General features: G+C 44.5%; 1 protein-coding gene across 3 annotated transcripts in view; it reads right to left on the reverse strand.

Moving 5' to 3' along the window:
* The window catches only part of HK1 (hexokinase 1), a 1728681-nt gene that overhangs the window by 1009605 nt on the left and 703270 nt on the right, over positions 1-15806 (reverse strand). For all 3 annotated transcript variants that reach the window (XM_085603586.1, XM_085603588.1, XM_085603587.1), the window contains one exon: positions 13215-13398. In XM_085603586.1, coding sequence (XP_085459712.1) covers positions 13215-13398 — 184 coding nt within the window. The remainder of the gene's footprint in view (positions 1-13214; positions 13399-15806) is intronic.

Genomic DNA, 15806 nt, shown 5'->3' on the forward strand with positions numbered 1-15806 from the left:
TGTTTTGTACACTAAATTGGTCTTAGTTCACTGTTAGTTGGTAAAACAAACCTGTTACGATGGAAACAATAGCAAGTAACATATTTTTTGGTTCTGGCCTAAGAAACTTTTACGTGGATCTCATAGCTCCTGAACCACAGCATTTCCCCAAAACTATCTGGGCTACCAATAAGGAGCAAAGTGAGAACTTGTTCGTGCCGCAGTCAAGTTATCTGCCCACTACTATGCAAGGCCAAATGGCATGCATCATGGGGGCTGGACACACTTGAGTTTGTCTTGTGTCTATCAATTTCTGTTCCTTTAAAAAAAAAAATACACCCCCACATTCACCCCCAAAAAATCACTGTTCAAATAAAGTTATGGCTTTGCACAAAGTGAAATGAACATAATCATGGTGGGAATCAGAGTCTGGCTGCATCCCAGCCTCTATGTTCAACCACAAGTGTGCACTGCCTGTCTATACATAATAAGGTTTATATGCTCAGGTGGTGTCCCTGCATCATTAACATTCTTTTAAAAATAAAAAGAACTTGGAATTCAATGGAAAACTCACAGTTAGAGTAAGGTTAAATCTTAGGTAGTACATACTCTTTAACATTCACCTTAGTAAAGAACCGAAGAAAATCACTGAACAAAACAGTTAAAGGGGGGCGTGGTCTCGCTGCGCATGGAGTAAGTCATGCGCCAGGGGAGCTTCGGCCCGCCGCTGCCGTTCACAGCCAAAATCATGGCACCGTGGCTTTTAAGGGCCCCCCAAGACGACAAGACAGTCACCGGAGGGGCTTGGGGGCCTTTCGATCGAGCTCCTTGGCACCCCCGGGGTTGGGGCCTGTTGCTGCGGCTGTGAGGCCTGGAAGCTGTTCTCAGGGCCTCACTCAATCCTTTATGACTCAGTTCTTGCAAGACATTAAATCAGAAATTGGCTCCCTTAAATCTGAAGTCCAAACGTGCATTAAGGAACTTAGAAAGGATGTAACAGAAATTGGGGAGAGGGTGGATGACCTCGAAAAAACTGGATGCTCGCACGCAGGACCAGGAACATCTTTGGCAACGACTAGCCCTCCTCTAAGAACAACACATTGAGTTGCAAATAAAGCATCATCATCCATCAAGTTGATGTGTGAGCAGTGAGGAGCAAGGAGGGTAGACAGCTTAAGCTTGTGGTTCAGGATGGAGAGCAGACACTCACTCTATTAAATATTTATGCCCCCAATCAAACACAGCATCTTTTCATTAGAGATCTCCTAAAAGAACAGCTATCGCAAAATGATCATCAGCTTATCTTAGAGGGCGACCGTAACTTGGTATGGGATGAGGAGCTGGATCGGAGCATCAGTACCTTTTAGGGGACTGTGGCTATGTCCGCCTCTTTAAAAAGAGAGTTTAACGATCTGGGACTACTGGATGCCTGGCGCTATCATTCCCCTGATACACGTGATTACTCATACTACCTCATATACACCGCTCTTACTCTCGCATCGACTATCTGCATGTTTCTCATTCCCTAGTGTGCGATGTCTTATCTGCATCCATGTCTGATATCTGAGATTTGGACCACGCACATTTAGAACTATTGTGGCACAATCATACATACCATACGCGACAATCACTCCGTTGGCGACTTCCTCCCAATGTCCTGCGCGACACGGTAGATGTGGCCGAAATCAGAGACGCCATCATGGCATATTTCTTTTCTAACGATCTCCCAGAATCCCCATTCCCATTGGTATGGGATGCCTTCAAAGCTACTATTCGGGGCCAAATAACTTCTATTGCGATAGCGCGGAACAAGGAAGCTAGTCTCTTTGAGTACAAACGGACTACAGATATTAAGACACTTGAGAAACAAGATCAAGACTATCCATAAACAACGTTTGGCTATGCTTTGAGGCCAGCTATGTGCCCATTGAAACAAAAAGGCGGAGCAAGCTTTAATGGCACTGAAGCAGAAATATTATGATGGGAGAGATAAGGTGGGAACAGTATTAGCACACCGCTTAAGGAAGAGGGCAGCAAGGGCACATATTGCGAAACTCAAACTGGTGGATAGCATGTGGGCCACCACTGAAAAAGCTAAACTAGAGGCCTTCTATGACTACTATACCTCTCTCTATGCTCAGGAAACTCCTCGCCCGCACCAGATACAGGCAATACTGGAGGACTGCCAGTGGACCCCGATAGACTGGCAACGCGCGCAGCTCCTCGAGGAACCACTTACGCTAGATGAACTTACATGTGCACTGAAAGATCTGCCCCTCGGCAAATCCTCGGGCCCGGATGGTCTACCGGTTAATTTTTATCACACCTTTCTCCTGCAAATACAAGACCATTTGCTTCCTCTTTTTAACTCCTTCACAGATGTTATTGTTCCATCCAGCTCTATTACCCTGGCTGAAATAGCCCTCCTTCCTAAGCTTGGTAAGGACCCAAGATTGTGCTCCTCATTTCACCCTATCGCGCTCCATTACACGGACATAAAACTTTACACCAAAATCCTAGCCAAACGTTTGGATTCACACATGCCAGGGCTCACTGAGCCCGACCAAGTGTGCTTTATTCGAGAACGACAGGGCGCTGATAACATGCGGCAGATAGCACATTTGGTAGGGAAGGCACATCATTGGGACATATTATGCAAAATAAGGGGACCCCCTCTAAGGAAAAACTTTGAGGTCAGGGAGAAGAGGGTGAAAAAACCCACAATCCAATCAACAAAAGCTCCCTCACGACCTAGATTTCTTTTTTCTCATACGACATCAATTCGATATGGGCTGAACATACAATTTAAGCACCAATCAAATATAGAAATATACACATAATTTTGATTCTTAACATTTATTTATTTTTCGTTTTTGTATCAAAAATAATTTTTATCATTTCTTTTATCAATTTTACACATAAAATTTATATAACAGACAAATACATATGTTTTTGCATCACAACAACATTATCATATACCAACATCTTAAAACCCCAGGTAGAGAGACAACAAACAATCTGCCAACACGCTTTCATACATACACATCCATTCAACTACATCCAAACCGCATTCATAATTATATATGTCAGGAGAGTGAGAGACATAAGATTATTTTTGGTCTTCTCGACCATTTGAAGCTACTGCCTAAAGCAGGATCTGAAATAGCAATGGCCGACGCGTTTCGGTGGCTTGAGGTGTAAGTAGACACCATCTTCATCAGGACCTGCCAGATATCAGACCAAAATCGTTCTACCCAGGGGGACTCCCACTAATACTCCATGAGCAATTATTTTAAAGTCGTCCCTATGCCATAAGTCTTTCTATTGCTGTCTTCTAAAGTTCTCTAACTTGCTGTATAAAATGTGCAATTTCAGAAACAGGTGTATAATCACAAAGGAGCAGTCCTTTTGCCTTTGTTATAGTGAATCCTGTATTTTAGTGTCTCGCCAGTCTATTTAAAGCAACATCTCGAACGGAGAGATAACTGCAAACACATCTTGAAATTAAATCCACCAAGCCTTTTTCCTCCGAGTGAGATCCTAACTGGCTTCACAGCAAGGGAACCGTCACGCAGCGTGCCAGATGGAGCCATCATTGGGCATACCTGCCTGTCTGCTGTTGCTTGATGCTGAAAAAGCACTTGACCGAGTAGACTGGGACTGCTTACAGGCTGTCCTACAGAAAATAGGGCTGGGACCCCTGATGATTTCTAGGATCATGGCGACAATCTCAGCAAACTCAGGTCAGGGTTAATGGTCAACTCACGAGTCCTATTCATATCTATGAGGGCACTAGACAGGGGTGCCCTTTGTCCCCTTTACTCTTCACACTTATAGTTAAACCCTTTGCAATAATGATCCGCCACTCAAAAGATATCAGTGGCATTACTCATGCAGGAGTGGAAATATCCCTCTTTGCGGGTGACCTCCTTCTCACTTTATCGAAACCGCATACCTCATTGCCAGCACTTCACACTTTATTACAATCATTTAAGGTTGTCTCAGGTCTAAAATTTTATCATGTGAAATCCAGGGCCTTAAACCTTACAATCCCTGCAACCGAACTCCCGGCACTTCAGTCCTTAGTTCTGTATCAATGGGCTCATTATTCCATTAGATATCCTGGGCTTAATTTAACTTCTACCGTACACACATAGGCGCAGGTGACCTGGCAGGGATATAAAATAGCAGTCATGGAGGATCTGCGAACTTGGAAGTCTCTACCACTATCGTGGCTGGGGCGTCTGAACGCGGTCAAGATGTCGGTTTTGCCTAAAATACTTTACTTATTCCAAACACTGCCCACTCCTATACCGCAAGGCCAAATTCTGCATCTACCATGTGAGCTCACCACCTTTATCTGGGGAGGGAGGTGACCAAGCTTCTCCAATAAATTGCTTATGTTACCACAGGATAGGGGAGGGTTGGCGTGTCCTAACCTGTTGGAATATTACTGGGTTTCGCATCTAGGCCACATCTCAGAATGGGTGGTGCGGGAAAGTGAGAAAACCTTGTGCCATATGGACAGGTCTGTGGCATGCAGGCACCTGTGGGACCTCGCGTGGCTTCCACGAGGTGCCCGACCGCGTTGTGCGTACATGGCCCATATACCCACGAAAACCGTATTGGAAACATGGGACAAACTTCCTATATCAAAAGGCCTTACATCCTTCCTTTCCCCCAATACTCCTATTGCACGTAACCCTAACTTTCCACCTGTCCTGCAGCCCCATTCCTTCCTGGCCTGGTCAGAGGGAGAATGACGAATAATCAGGGACCTCTTTGCGGGAGACACCTTTAAGACTTTCGACCATTGCAAATGGGAATTTCATCTCTCAGAGAGTGCAAGAATGCAATATCTTCAACTTAGACACTGGTTGCAGACACCATCCGTTATCCAGGGGGCTCGCTCCTATGATGGATCTAGGGGACTGATATCCCACACGTATCAAGTGCTTTTACAAGCCCCATGGATCACCTTGCATACTTATCAGTCACAATGGTAATCCAGTAGTCCGATGAGATCACTCCTAAACAATGGGACAGCTTTAGCGTGACATTCCGAAGGTCTTTCGCAGCATGCCTCAGAGCGAGACTGCCTACAAGGTTATGACACAATGGTACTACACTCCTCATAGGTTACATAAAAATGTTTTCTAACTCCCCCCCCCTTTGTTGGCGTTGTACGAGCGCAGTTGGGGATTTCCTTCATATATGGTGGCGTGTTAACCACCTATTGGAAGGAGATTCTCAGCCATATTAGAAAGGTGATTGGCTATCCCATACCTGAAGCCCCAACACAAACTATTTTGGGTCTTAAACCCGCAAACCTCCTTGCCATGACACAAGCAGATTGGCGCCTAATCTCGCACATGCTTGGTGCAGCTAAGCAAACAATAGCTGTATAATGGAAGAAAGCGAATACGCCTCTAGTGACCTTGTGGTTAACCTGTTTGTTGCATACCATGGCGATGGAACTTCTCACAGCACGGCTCTCTCTCTGTAAGATTAAGTTTGCAAGCACATGGCAACAATTAGTGGACTATTTTTGCAAATTAGAGTACGCTAACCTCCAGCCACCTAAACTCCGGGCCCTGCACCTCTTTGAAAATAACATACTCCTTTCATGTGCAGAAGAACTTTGGGGGTTGGACAGAGAACATACGTAGCTGACTGGTTACACAGAACTTGATATTTGCACTAATGCAACTATTCACTTCACACCTCCTTCCTTCTCTTCCTTATCCTCAAGGGGATTTCTTTTTCTCTAGAGTGATATTCTGCTCCGCCATCCTCTTTTTTCCTTTTATTGCTTTTAGCATCGAACAGCCTACTTGCATAGCTCAAAGCTTCAGTTCAGAAATGGTGCTTTTTCATCTCTTAATGGTGTGGAATGTGATATTGTACAGTAGCTCAGTCTTCGCATAAATGTAAACTTTGGTTTACAATGCTGTACTCTGGGACTGTCGATTTGCATTTTTTCTCCCCCCTTCTTTCTTTTTCCCTCATTCTGTTTCCCCTCTATTTTTTCTCTTTAAGTCTCCTTTAGAATTATTGCAGTTATTTTTGACATTTCAATTAAACAGATTTGAAAGAAAACCGTTAAAGGAGAAAGTTACTTACCCAGTAGGCATTTGTTCTTGGCATGTAGAGCTGTAGATTAACATGCTGTGCATACTCCTGCCATCTAGTGTTGGGTCCGGATGTTTGCACTTTGTTTTTCTTCGAAGAAGTCTTTCCAGTTACGAAGTAGATGACTCCTTCTTTCGGTGATTGATAGTGCGCATGGGCATCGACTCTATTGTTAGATTGTTTTCCCGCAGAGGGTGAGAATGGAGTTAGTAAGAGTAAAATAAAGATGGCCATGCATATGTATATAAAGTGAGAGAGAACTGCAACAGGTACAGGGACCCAGGGAAGGGGGTGGGCACCTGTGAATCTACCGCTCTACATGCCAAAAAGATGCTTACTAGGTAAGTAACATTTTCCGTTCGAGGCATGTGAGCTGTAGATCACATGCTTTGCATAGACTATACAGCAGTATTCTCCAAAAGCGGTGGCTAACCTGTAGCTGTTGCAGTTGTCTGAAAGAGTGTTCTAAGTACTGCCTGTCCTAAATTAGCTTGTTGTCTTGCTAACACCTCTACACAATAGTGCTTGGTGAATGTGTGTGGTGTAGACGAAGTTGCAGCTTTACAGAAGTCAGCTATGGGAATGTTTCCTAAGAAAGCCATAGTGGCCCCTAGTTTGCAGGTGGAATGTGCTCTAGGGGGTATTGGTAAAGTCCTATTTGCTTTTGCATAGCCTGTTTGAATAAACACATTTAACTATCCACCGAGCAATACCCGATTTAGAAATAGGATTGCCTTTGTGTGGTGGAGAAAAAGTCAAAAAGAGCTGTTTAGTTTTACAAAATGGTTTTGTTCTTTCTATGTAATATAATAATGCTTGTTCAACATCTAATGTGTGTAGAGCTCGTTCTGCCACTGAATCTGGTTGAGGAAAGAACAAAGGCAACTCAACAGATTGATTGATGTGAAAGGAAGATATCACTTCGGGTAGGAATTTGGGGTTAGTGTGAAGGACCACTTTCTTTTGGTAAACTTGACAAAATGGTTCCTCTATGGTTAATGCCTGAAGCTCACCCCATCTCCTCAGTGATGTAAGAGCAATGAGGAAAGCAACTTTCCAAGTGAGAAATTGCAGTTTGCATTTGTGCAATGGCTTGAAGGGTGGACCAATTAGTCTGGTAAGATTCCACACTGGAGCAGGTGGAATAACTCTTTTGAGTCCGCCCATAAAAGCCTTGATAACGGGTACTCTGAAAAGGGACAGATGCTGTCCATTTTGAAGGTATGCAGCTATTGCAGCGAGATGTAAGCGTATGGATTTGTAAGCTAATCCTGTAAGTGTAGTAAGTAACACATTATATTTTAAATGGAAGCATCTAGTGGATTGATATGGTTATTACAATCTATTACAAACCACTTCCATTTAGCTGTGTAGCAAGCCCTTGTAGTAGTCATTCTGGCCTCTTTAATGATATTCATACAGTCTGGTTGGAAGGTTCAGGCAACCAAACCGTATGATTTCAGGTGCCAGATCGCTAGGTTGAGATCTTTGGGATCTGGATGTCTTATCTCTCCATGGCTCCGTGTGAGGAGACTGGGTGTGAGATGTAGTTTTTGATGAGGAACTACTGAGCTCCAGCAGGGTAGTGAACCAAGGTTGATGGGCCCATGTGGGAGCTACTGGGATCAGTGTGAGGGATGTTTGTCTGAGCTTCCAAACCACTAGTGTAATGAGTGGGAGAGGCGGCAAAGCGTAGACAACTATCCCTGACCAGTTCATCCATAGTGCATTGCCTTTGGACAATGGGTGTGGATACCTGGAGGTGATGTTTGGGCATTTTGGTGTGTTGTGAAAAGATCTATTCTGTGGAAACCCCATATTTGAAAGAATGGGAGGAGAACTTGAGGGTGAAGTTCCTACTCGTGAATCTATTGTCTCTGCCTGCTGAGAAGATCTGCAATCTGATTGTTTACTCCTGGGAGGTGTTCTGCCAAGAGATACATTTTGTGATGTATGGCCCACTGCCAGATGGCTTGTGCAAGTTGTGACAGCTGAAGAGAGTGGGCCCCCCCTTGTTTCTGTATGTGATACATGACCGCCATGTTGTATGTGCGTATCGGGAACGTTTTGCCTGCAAGGAGAGTCTGGAAGGCTTTGAGCGCTAGAAATACTGCGAGCAGTTCTAGATGATTTACATGAAGTTGCTTTTGCTTTTGACTCCACAGACCTTAAATTGTGTGAGTTTGGAGAGGAGCTCCCTAACTAGTGAGCAACGCGTCTGCTGTTAGCGCTGTTTGTGGAACTGGGTCGATGAAGGGCCGCCCTTTGGATAGGTTTTGTGGATTCCACCACTGCTGAGAGCAATGGGTGCGGCCGTCTACCAACACTAGATCTGACATTGACCTTGAGACTGAGTCCACTGATGTGTTAAGAATCCCTGAAGGGGACGCATTTGAAGCCAAGACGCCATCATCCCCACTAGTTGCTAATATACTTGAGCTGGTAATGACTGGTTGGGCTGAAACTGTGAAATTAGAGCCTGAATATTGCAGATTCTGGTCACATTGGGACAGGCTAGAGCATTTTCAGTATTGAGAGTGGCTCCCAAGTACGTTTGCGTGTTGGAAGGTTGGAGATGGGACTTCAACACATTTACTATAAACCCGAGATTGTGCAGTAACTGTACTGTTATTTGAGAGTTTTGAAGACACTTTCGGTAAGAGCTGGCTTTGATGAGCCAATCGTCCAAGTATGGGAAGACATGAATATGTTGTCTTCGCAGGTCATCAGCGACTACTGCTAGGCATTTGGTGAATACCCTGGGAGCACAGGTCACTCCGAATGGAAGCACTTTGATCTGGTAGTGTTGTCCCGCTACCACAAATCTGAGATATTTGCGATGAGCGGGATGGATTGGAATATGGAAGTATAAAGTTGGCTTGCTGTAGGAGTGGGAACACTTGTTGAAGTGTCACCATGTGAAAGTGATCTGAGTGAATATATCGATTTAACTCTTGGAGGTCCAGTGTAGGCCTAAGAGAGCAGTCCTGTTTGGGTATTAGAAAGTACAGGGAGTACACAAAGGATCTTTGGTATTGTAAAGGTATAGGCTTCATAGCTCCCTTTTGCAGAAGAGAGTGAACCTCCTGTTTGAGGAGGTGTAGATGTTCTGGTGACATTTTGTGTGAACACTGAGGAATGTTTGGGGGATTGTTAGTAAGCTTCAGGCAATAACCAAATTGGATAATTCCTAGGACCCATCTGTCTGAAGTTATTGTATGCCAGACGGGAGGGAATTGAGAGAGACGTCCCCCGACAGGTGTGGAATGATTGGGGGGGGAAGAGGAGGCAAGTCACTGTTTGTTTGTTGAGGGGGAGGTGCGGGTGTGGAATCTTCCCTTGCAATTATTGCTTCTTAATCCGCCTCGAAAGTAACCTCTTGAAGAGGGTGACCGACTGTTGCCTCTATACGATGTTGAGGTGTTGTCTGTAGATACGTTTTTGAAGCGACAAAAAGGACCCCGATTGAATGGGGACTGTAGGGCTCCCATGGATTTTGCAATGTCTGTGTCCTCCTTCATCTCCTCTAAGGAAGTGTTTATGACAGGACCAAAGAGATGCTCTTTATCAAAAGGCAGATTCAAGATAGAAACCTGGACCTCAGGTTTAAACTCTGAAATTCTAAGCCAGACGTGCCTTCGTAGCAAGACACTGGTGTTGATTGAGTGAGTGGCAGTGTCAGCCTTATCTAAAGCGCATCTGATGGAAGTATTTGAAATGAGTTTTCCTTCCTGAATTTGGTTGTGTGCTTTAGCCTTGTGTTCCTCAGGTCGAAATTGGGGCAATTGTTACAATTCATCATAGTGCGCTCTGTCGTATCTGGCTAAGTGAATACGCCGGTGATTGGCTGTTTGTGCAGCCACTCTTTTCCCTGAGGCATCTATTAATTTAGATTCCTTGTCTGGAGGAGGGGTATCCCCCGTGGCTTGAGAGTTTGCCTGTTTTACGGGGATTAGAAACTACAAGGGAATCTATTGCTAATTGACCCTTGATATAAACTGGATCTATTGGTGCAGATTTATATTTCTTATCTACCCTTGGTGTAAGGATTTTTGTGCGAACGGGATCTTTAAAAATGTCGTCCGCATGCTTAAGCATACCCTTAAGCATAGGCAGTGTATGAGTGGATCTCTGGGAAGAACTTAATGTTTCAAAGAGAAAATCCTCATCAATTGACTCTTTATGAAGCTAAACTCCATGATATTCAGGAGCCCTATTTATCAACTCTATGAACCTTACATTATCATCAGGTTGAGAGGGTTGTGTAGGGTAGAAGTCTAGATTATTATCTGTGTTTGGATCTGTATTATAATCGTCCCATGGATCAGGACTATTGTTGTCTACCACATCCCCATCCCCCTCGTCCTGCTTGTAAGGTGATTATGGTGGTGGTGAGTTTGTGGGTGTTATTAACAAATGTGGGTTAGGTGGGGAAGAAGGTGATAGAGGAGGAGAGGGGTTAGTACCAACAAGTTTCCCTTTAAGAGGAATGTGGTAAGTGTCCTCTGTTTCTAGTTTGCGTTTTAGTGGCAATTTCGCTTGAATATGTCCAGTTTTTTGATTGATGACCAGTTCCTTTTGTTTCGGGTCCGTGTTTGTAGGCAGGACGTCGAAACGATGCTCCTTTGACGGAGTTAGAGCGTTTTTTTGTTTCGGTGCCAATATTTTCAGAGCCGGTGTTCTCGGCATGGCAGTGTTCGGATCTGAAGATGATTTCGATAGCGGAAGGATTGTTACTAAAACATGCTTTGGTCTTGATGCCGATGGTTTCAGCTCGGTGCCCGAAGCGGGCTGGGCTAACTCGATCCAGAGCCGCAAGGCATCAATGTCTGTTTCAGTGCCGGGCCAGAAGGCGTGGCGTTAGAAATCTGTTCTTGGTGCCGACCTTGGCCCAAAGGCAGTGGAGGGACCGGAGCCTTTTTCTTGGGCGGAGGAAGAGTGTGGGGCAGGGGAGTATTGGTACTCACGGTACGCTGACCCTGCGGAATGTCTTCGTCCATGTCAGACTCTGCTTAAGACAGGGAAATGTGCTCGTCCTCTTCCTCGGCTCCTTGGGCGTCGTGGACGTTGGAATCTTCTCCAAAGAGTTTCGGAATGGAGCCGCTGTGTTGATGTTGCATTTCGTGATGTCCAGTCCGACGGTCACTGAGTGTCTTCTCGAAGGATCTGCACGCGTCGCAGTCTTGTTTATCGTGCTCAGGGGAGAGATACAAGTTGCACACTTTGTGCAAGTCGGTGCGCAGGTACTTCCCATGGTACCAAGGACATAATTTAAATGGAGTCCGTTCCATCGACTGCGAACTTGCCTGACGTGGCTGGGCCCAACAACATTCTAAAGTATCCAATTGAAAGAGATTTTTTCTGACCGATATGATACGCGAAGAATGGGAAACGCAATTGAATAACATTACCGTTGAGGGTAAGTGGCGTACGCACCAAAGGGAATTTGAGAAATGGTGTTGAACCAGAGCGCAGCAATACACGTCCAAACTTGATGGCAGAAAACAACAATCTAACAATGGAGTCGATGCTCATGCGCACGATCACCGAAAGGAGGAGTCACCTACCTCGTGACTGGAAAGACTTCTTCGAAGAAAAACAAAGTGCAAACATCCAGACCCAACACTAGATGGCAGGAGTATGCGAAGCGTGTGATATACAGCTCACATGCCTCAAATGTAATGTTATGGCTCCAAAGTAATACTTAAAACTCATTGAAATTCACCATTTATGGTCCACGGCATAAACAATAACTCGCTCCCCTGTCATAAACCATAACTTGACACCTGGGTGGGAAGAAATGGTGGCAGTGAGAGTGGATTTTGAGGGCACAAACATCAGTGGATGCTGATATGTCCCGATGGTGGCGGGCGGGTGGGACATTAAAATATTTTAAAAAATTAAATAAAAGACAGTGATGTCCTCCTCAATGGTCTGCTCTCCTCGAGTCAGGCAGGCTCCAAACTCCCAAGCCAATCCTGTCACTGCTCTCATCATGAGAACAGAACCAGGATTGGTGGAAGCGGCCTCTATCAGCACTCTAAGAACTATAAGAACACTGGAGGCTTTTGTGTTCTCCAACCCAGCTGGGTTAAGACAGCTGGGTTAGAGAGGTTTAAAATATGCATTTCTGGCTGTCTGTTGCAAGACAGCCGGCCAAAGAGACATGCACGTTTTAAAAATGAGCACACTGCTCCCGGCTGCCACTCAGCAGCAATGACCCTGCCCCATCCTGACGCTCAGTTCGAGAGGGGTTGGTTGCTGGAAAATAAAATGCCCCAAAATAAACTTTATAACCATTTTATTTTTCAGCTCTGGCCTGGGGCCTTCCTTTGTGGGGCAACGCTCCTCCGCTCAAATGGAGCATCCGCCCCTGATACGGACCCACAACACCGTCCCACTTACCAGCCAAACAACAAATCTGTGCATTCCACAACTGGTTCGGCCAAAGGAAGGGCTGAAAGAAGATGTAACTTATATCTCACCTGCTTCTTACCTCTTTAATGTCGGATTGCTTGCTGAGGCAGAAAGGGAAACCAGGTGGCATGGACTAGGAACCCTTCCAAGAATAGTGACTAGTCATCTAACTTATTGTTCTTACCATGCAGCCATAAGGTTTATGGACTGGGTAACAGGTGACAGGAGGACCTGGAGTACTTCACCCACTGTTACTCCCGGCGTCTTTCAGACATCCAAAACTGAGCATTAACACTTGAGCAGGCCAGGGGCTGCCAGTACTGATCACTTTTCTCAGTCCCACCACTGACCACAAAGAAGGAATGGAGAATTTCCGACCACACCTACTCCATATGTATCTGACAGCTATGTGATTTCATCTTCTTATCAATGGTTCGTTCCAGAAGAGGAGACCAGGTTGCTCCAGTTAAGCAAAAGATGATATCAGGCGCTGGGGAAAAAAACTTCCAGCACACAAAGTAATTTCATTCTTATCAGGAAGGAGACACGGAGAAATAGTAGCAGGAGCTTGAGCCTTGGTCCTCAAACCTGTGGACACTTTTAGGTTGTTTAAGGCAGGGAAAATGTTAAAGAGCAAATCGGCAAAAACAGAAAAGTATCAAAAAGGCTGTGATTTGGTTACTTACAGCTGTTTTCCAGGATTTGGAGACCCACGGTCAATCTCTCTATCAAATTCAGTCCTGATATCCTCTAACAAACCATCGTCTCCAAAAGCTCCCCATTCCGTATTAATGCACATCCTCCCCTCATCACCTTCCACCAGATCAATGTGCCGCAGTTCCTCCATATAACAAGCATTGGTACCAGTACCTTAGGGATAGATATGAGCAGGATTAATACATCTAGAACTCATGCCATAAATACATGTTAGAAAACTAAAAAGAATGCTGTTCCTGTGGGAATATGTTCCCTGACATTAAAGTAGCCCAAGATCGATCCCTCCTACCTGGATAACTGGGGTAGTAAAGGTAGCATCAATAGCTACCAGACACTATGGGGACAAACGGTCCACGATACACAAAAAAAACTACTTTAATTACCACCTTGCACAAAGGAATGGGAACTTTAACCTCTCTAATATATTTCTGACATCATAGTTCACCAGTAATTTGTTCTAGACAGGTGCTTTATTTGTAATACTAAATAAATACATACATATAAGTGCAACTGACTAAATGTTTTCTTAGGAATCCGCTGCCCTCTTTCACCACTAACATGGGCAAAAAACAGTTAATTATGATAATAGTAAGTGCAGGGTTACAACGTTTTACTTAAAAGAAATGGCAGGGGTTGCTGAATTCAAAGGCCGTCTCGTCTTGATTACACATAATGCATCTTCTTTCCACCATTCCACCCTTCTTGTCTTTTATCTTACTCCTGCAGGTTATTCTTTAACCACTCCTTTCCCTGTTTATTACTGATCTTCTATTTTTAACTTACTCTTTCTTTCACATTTTCTGCCTCTCTCTCTTGCTCTACACCAAAGTCTTATGACTAAAATAAGTTCTCTCTCAGGGAATCTCAATTAATAAGACCCATGAGCACTTCTTTCAAACTCACATTTTTATAGTATCTTTGCCTTACGTCAGAAAAGCCAGGAGGTACATGTGACAAAAAATAAACTGTGAGCAGCCTTAAGACAGGCCATATTGCCAATTCCAATACGTTATTTTACAAGACAGAAGATACAGCCTTTAAAAACACTTTTTACTTTTTTTTTAATGTGAATGATAAGGAAGTAAAGGGCAATGTAACTATTTAGACTGCAGAACTGAAACAATGAGAATAGAATACAACACCTGTAAGACACCCTGACCTTTAATGTCCCATCATGCCCTGCAGGTTGCAGTATACCCGATTCTTTTTTCCAGGGCCTGTTGACAGAAGTCTAGAGCAGAGAGCTCTGTGTTTTCAAGGTTTTTTTTCACTCATATTTTTCACCAACAAAATTGGTCCACTCAATGTCCTAAAGGATGAAGAGTATTTTCTGATATATTCTTAAAAGGAAATATATCTATTGTATCGCAAAATGTCATCCACTTATGCGAAATGCCATGAATGTGGAAGAAAAATGGTAAAAAACAGCCCTCACAGGACCTGTATCCTTTGTTTGCCAGTGTGATAAATTGGGTTACTGGTTGGCAGAGGTATGAACCCTATTCAAGCAGGAACCACAATCCTAGTTAGAATAAGTGTAGTACACACCAAAGGTTTACCTGTGATCACCCTCTGGAAGCAAGGCACAGAGCAGTCAGGCTAAACTAAAGAGGCAATATGTAAAGTATTTGTGAACATACACACAGTAACACAGTGAAAACACCACAAAAGTACTCCCCACCAGTTAGAAAATAGCCAGTATTTATCTCAGTAAAACAAGACCAAAATGATAAAAGTCCAATATACACGGTCAAGATATACATTTTTCAAGATTAACCAAAATGCAGTACTTAGAAATCAGTAGCTCTAACTGGCTCTCTGGTCACAATTGACTGGGACAAATCCAAAAGTTCAGTCAGACCACGATGGAGTGTGGGCCAGATTCAGTCACGCAGACCCGCTGACAGTACCCTGGATGCATCGAAGATTGTAGCTGATGCATGGAGGAAAGGAGGGGATGCATCGCTGTCTAAGGTGATGTGTAGATTCCGAAGTCGGTGCAATGTCGTGGATGCGTCGAAGATCATAGACAATGCATTGTGCAAAGGAGCGGATGTGTCGCTGTCGAAGGCGATGCGCCATTTCCAAAGCCGGGCAACGTAGTGGATGCCAAGAAAAATGTGCATCGGGCTGATGCGTCGTCATCGCGTCTCTGGCTGTAGGTGAAGCGTAGCGTGCAGGGCAATGCAGGGGAGCTGAGTCTGCAAAGTTGGCACTATATTGAATATGTATTGAATATTGTGGGTGGTGTTTTGCGCAGTTGGCCAGCGGTGTTCACGGCTTTGGTGGAGGACTCAGCAATGTGTCAACAATGAAGGGACAGCAACAATGCGTCAACGACGTAGGGTAATGCGCCGGTTCCGACTGGCACAACATCCTTGATGCATTTGTTTCTTGGGTTGCAGCACGAACCACTCACTTCCAAGGGCCCAGGACTGGTTTTGAGACCACTTGGCAAAGTAGGACTCCCCGCAGAGGAGCCCCGGTGCTGGTAGCAAAATGTAGGGGAAGCCTTTGATATCCCTAAGGCTTCAGAAAACAGGGGGAAAAGGAACATGCCC

This window comes from Triturus cristatus, chromosome 1_2, assembly GCF_964204655.1.
Source record: "Triturus cristatus chromosome 1_2, aTriCri1.1, whole genome shotgun sequence".
NCBI lineage: Eukaryota > Metazoa > Chordata > Amphibia > Caudata > Salamandridae > Triturus > Triturus cristatus.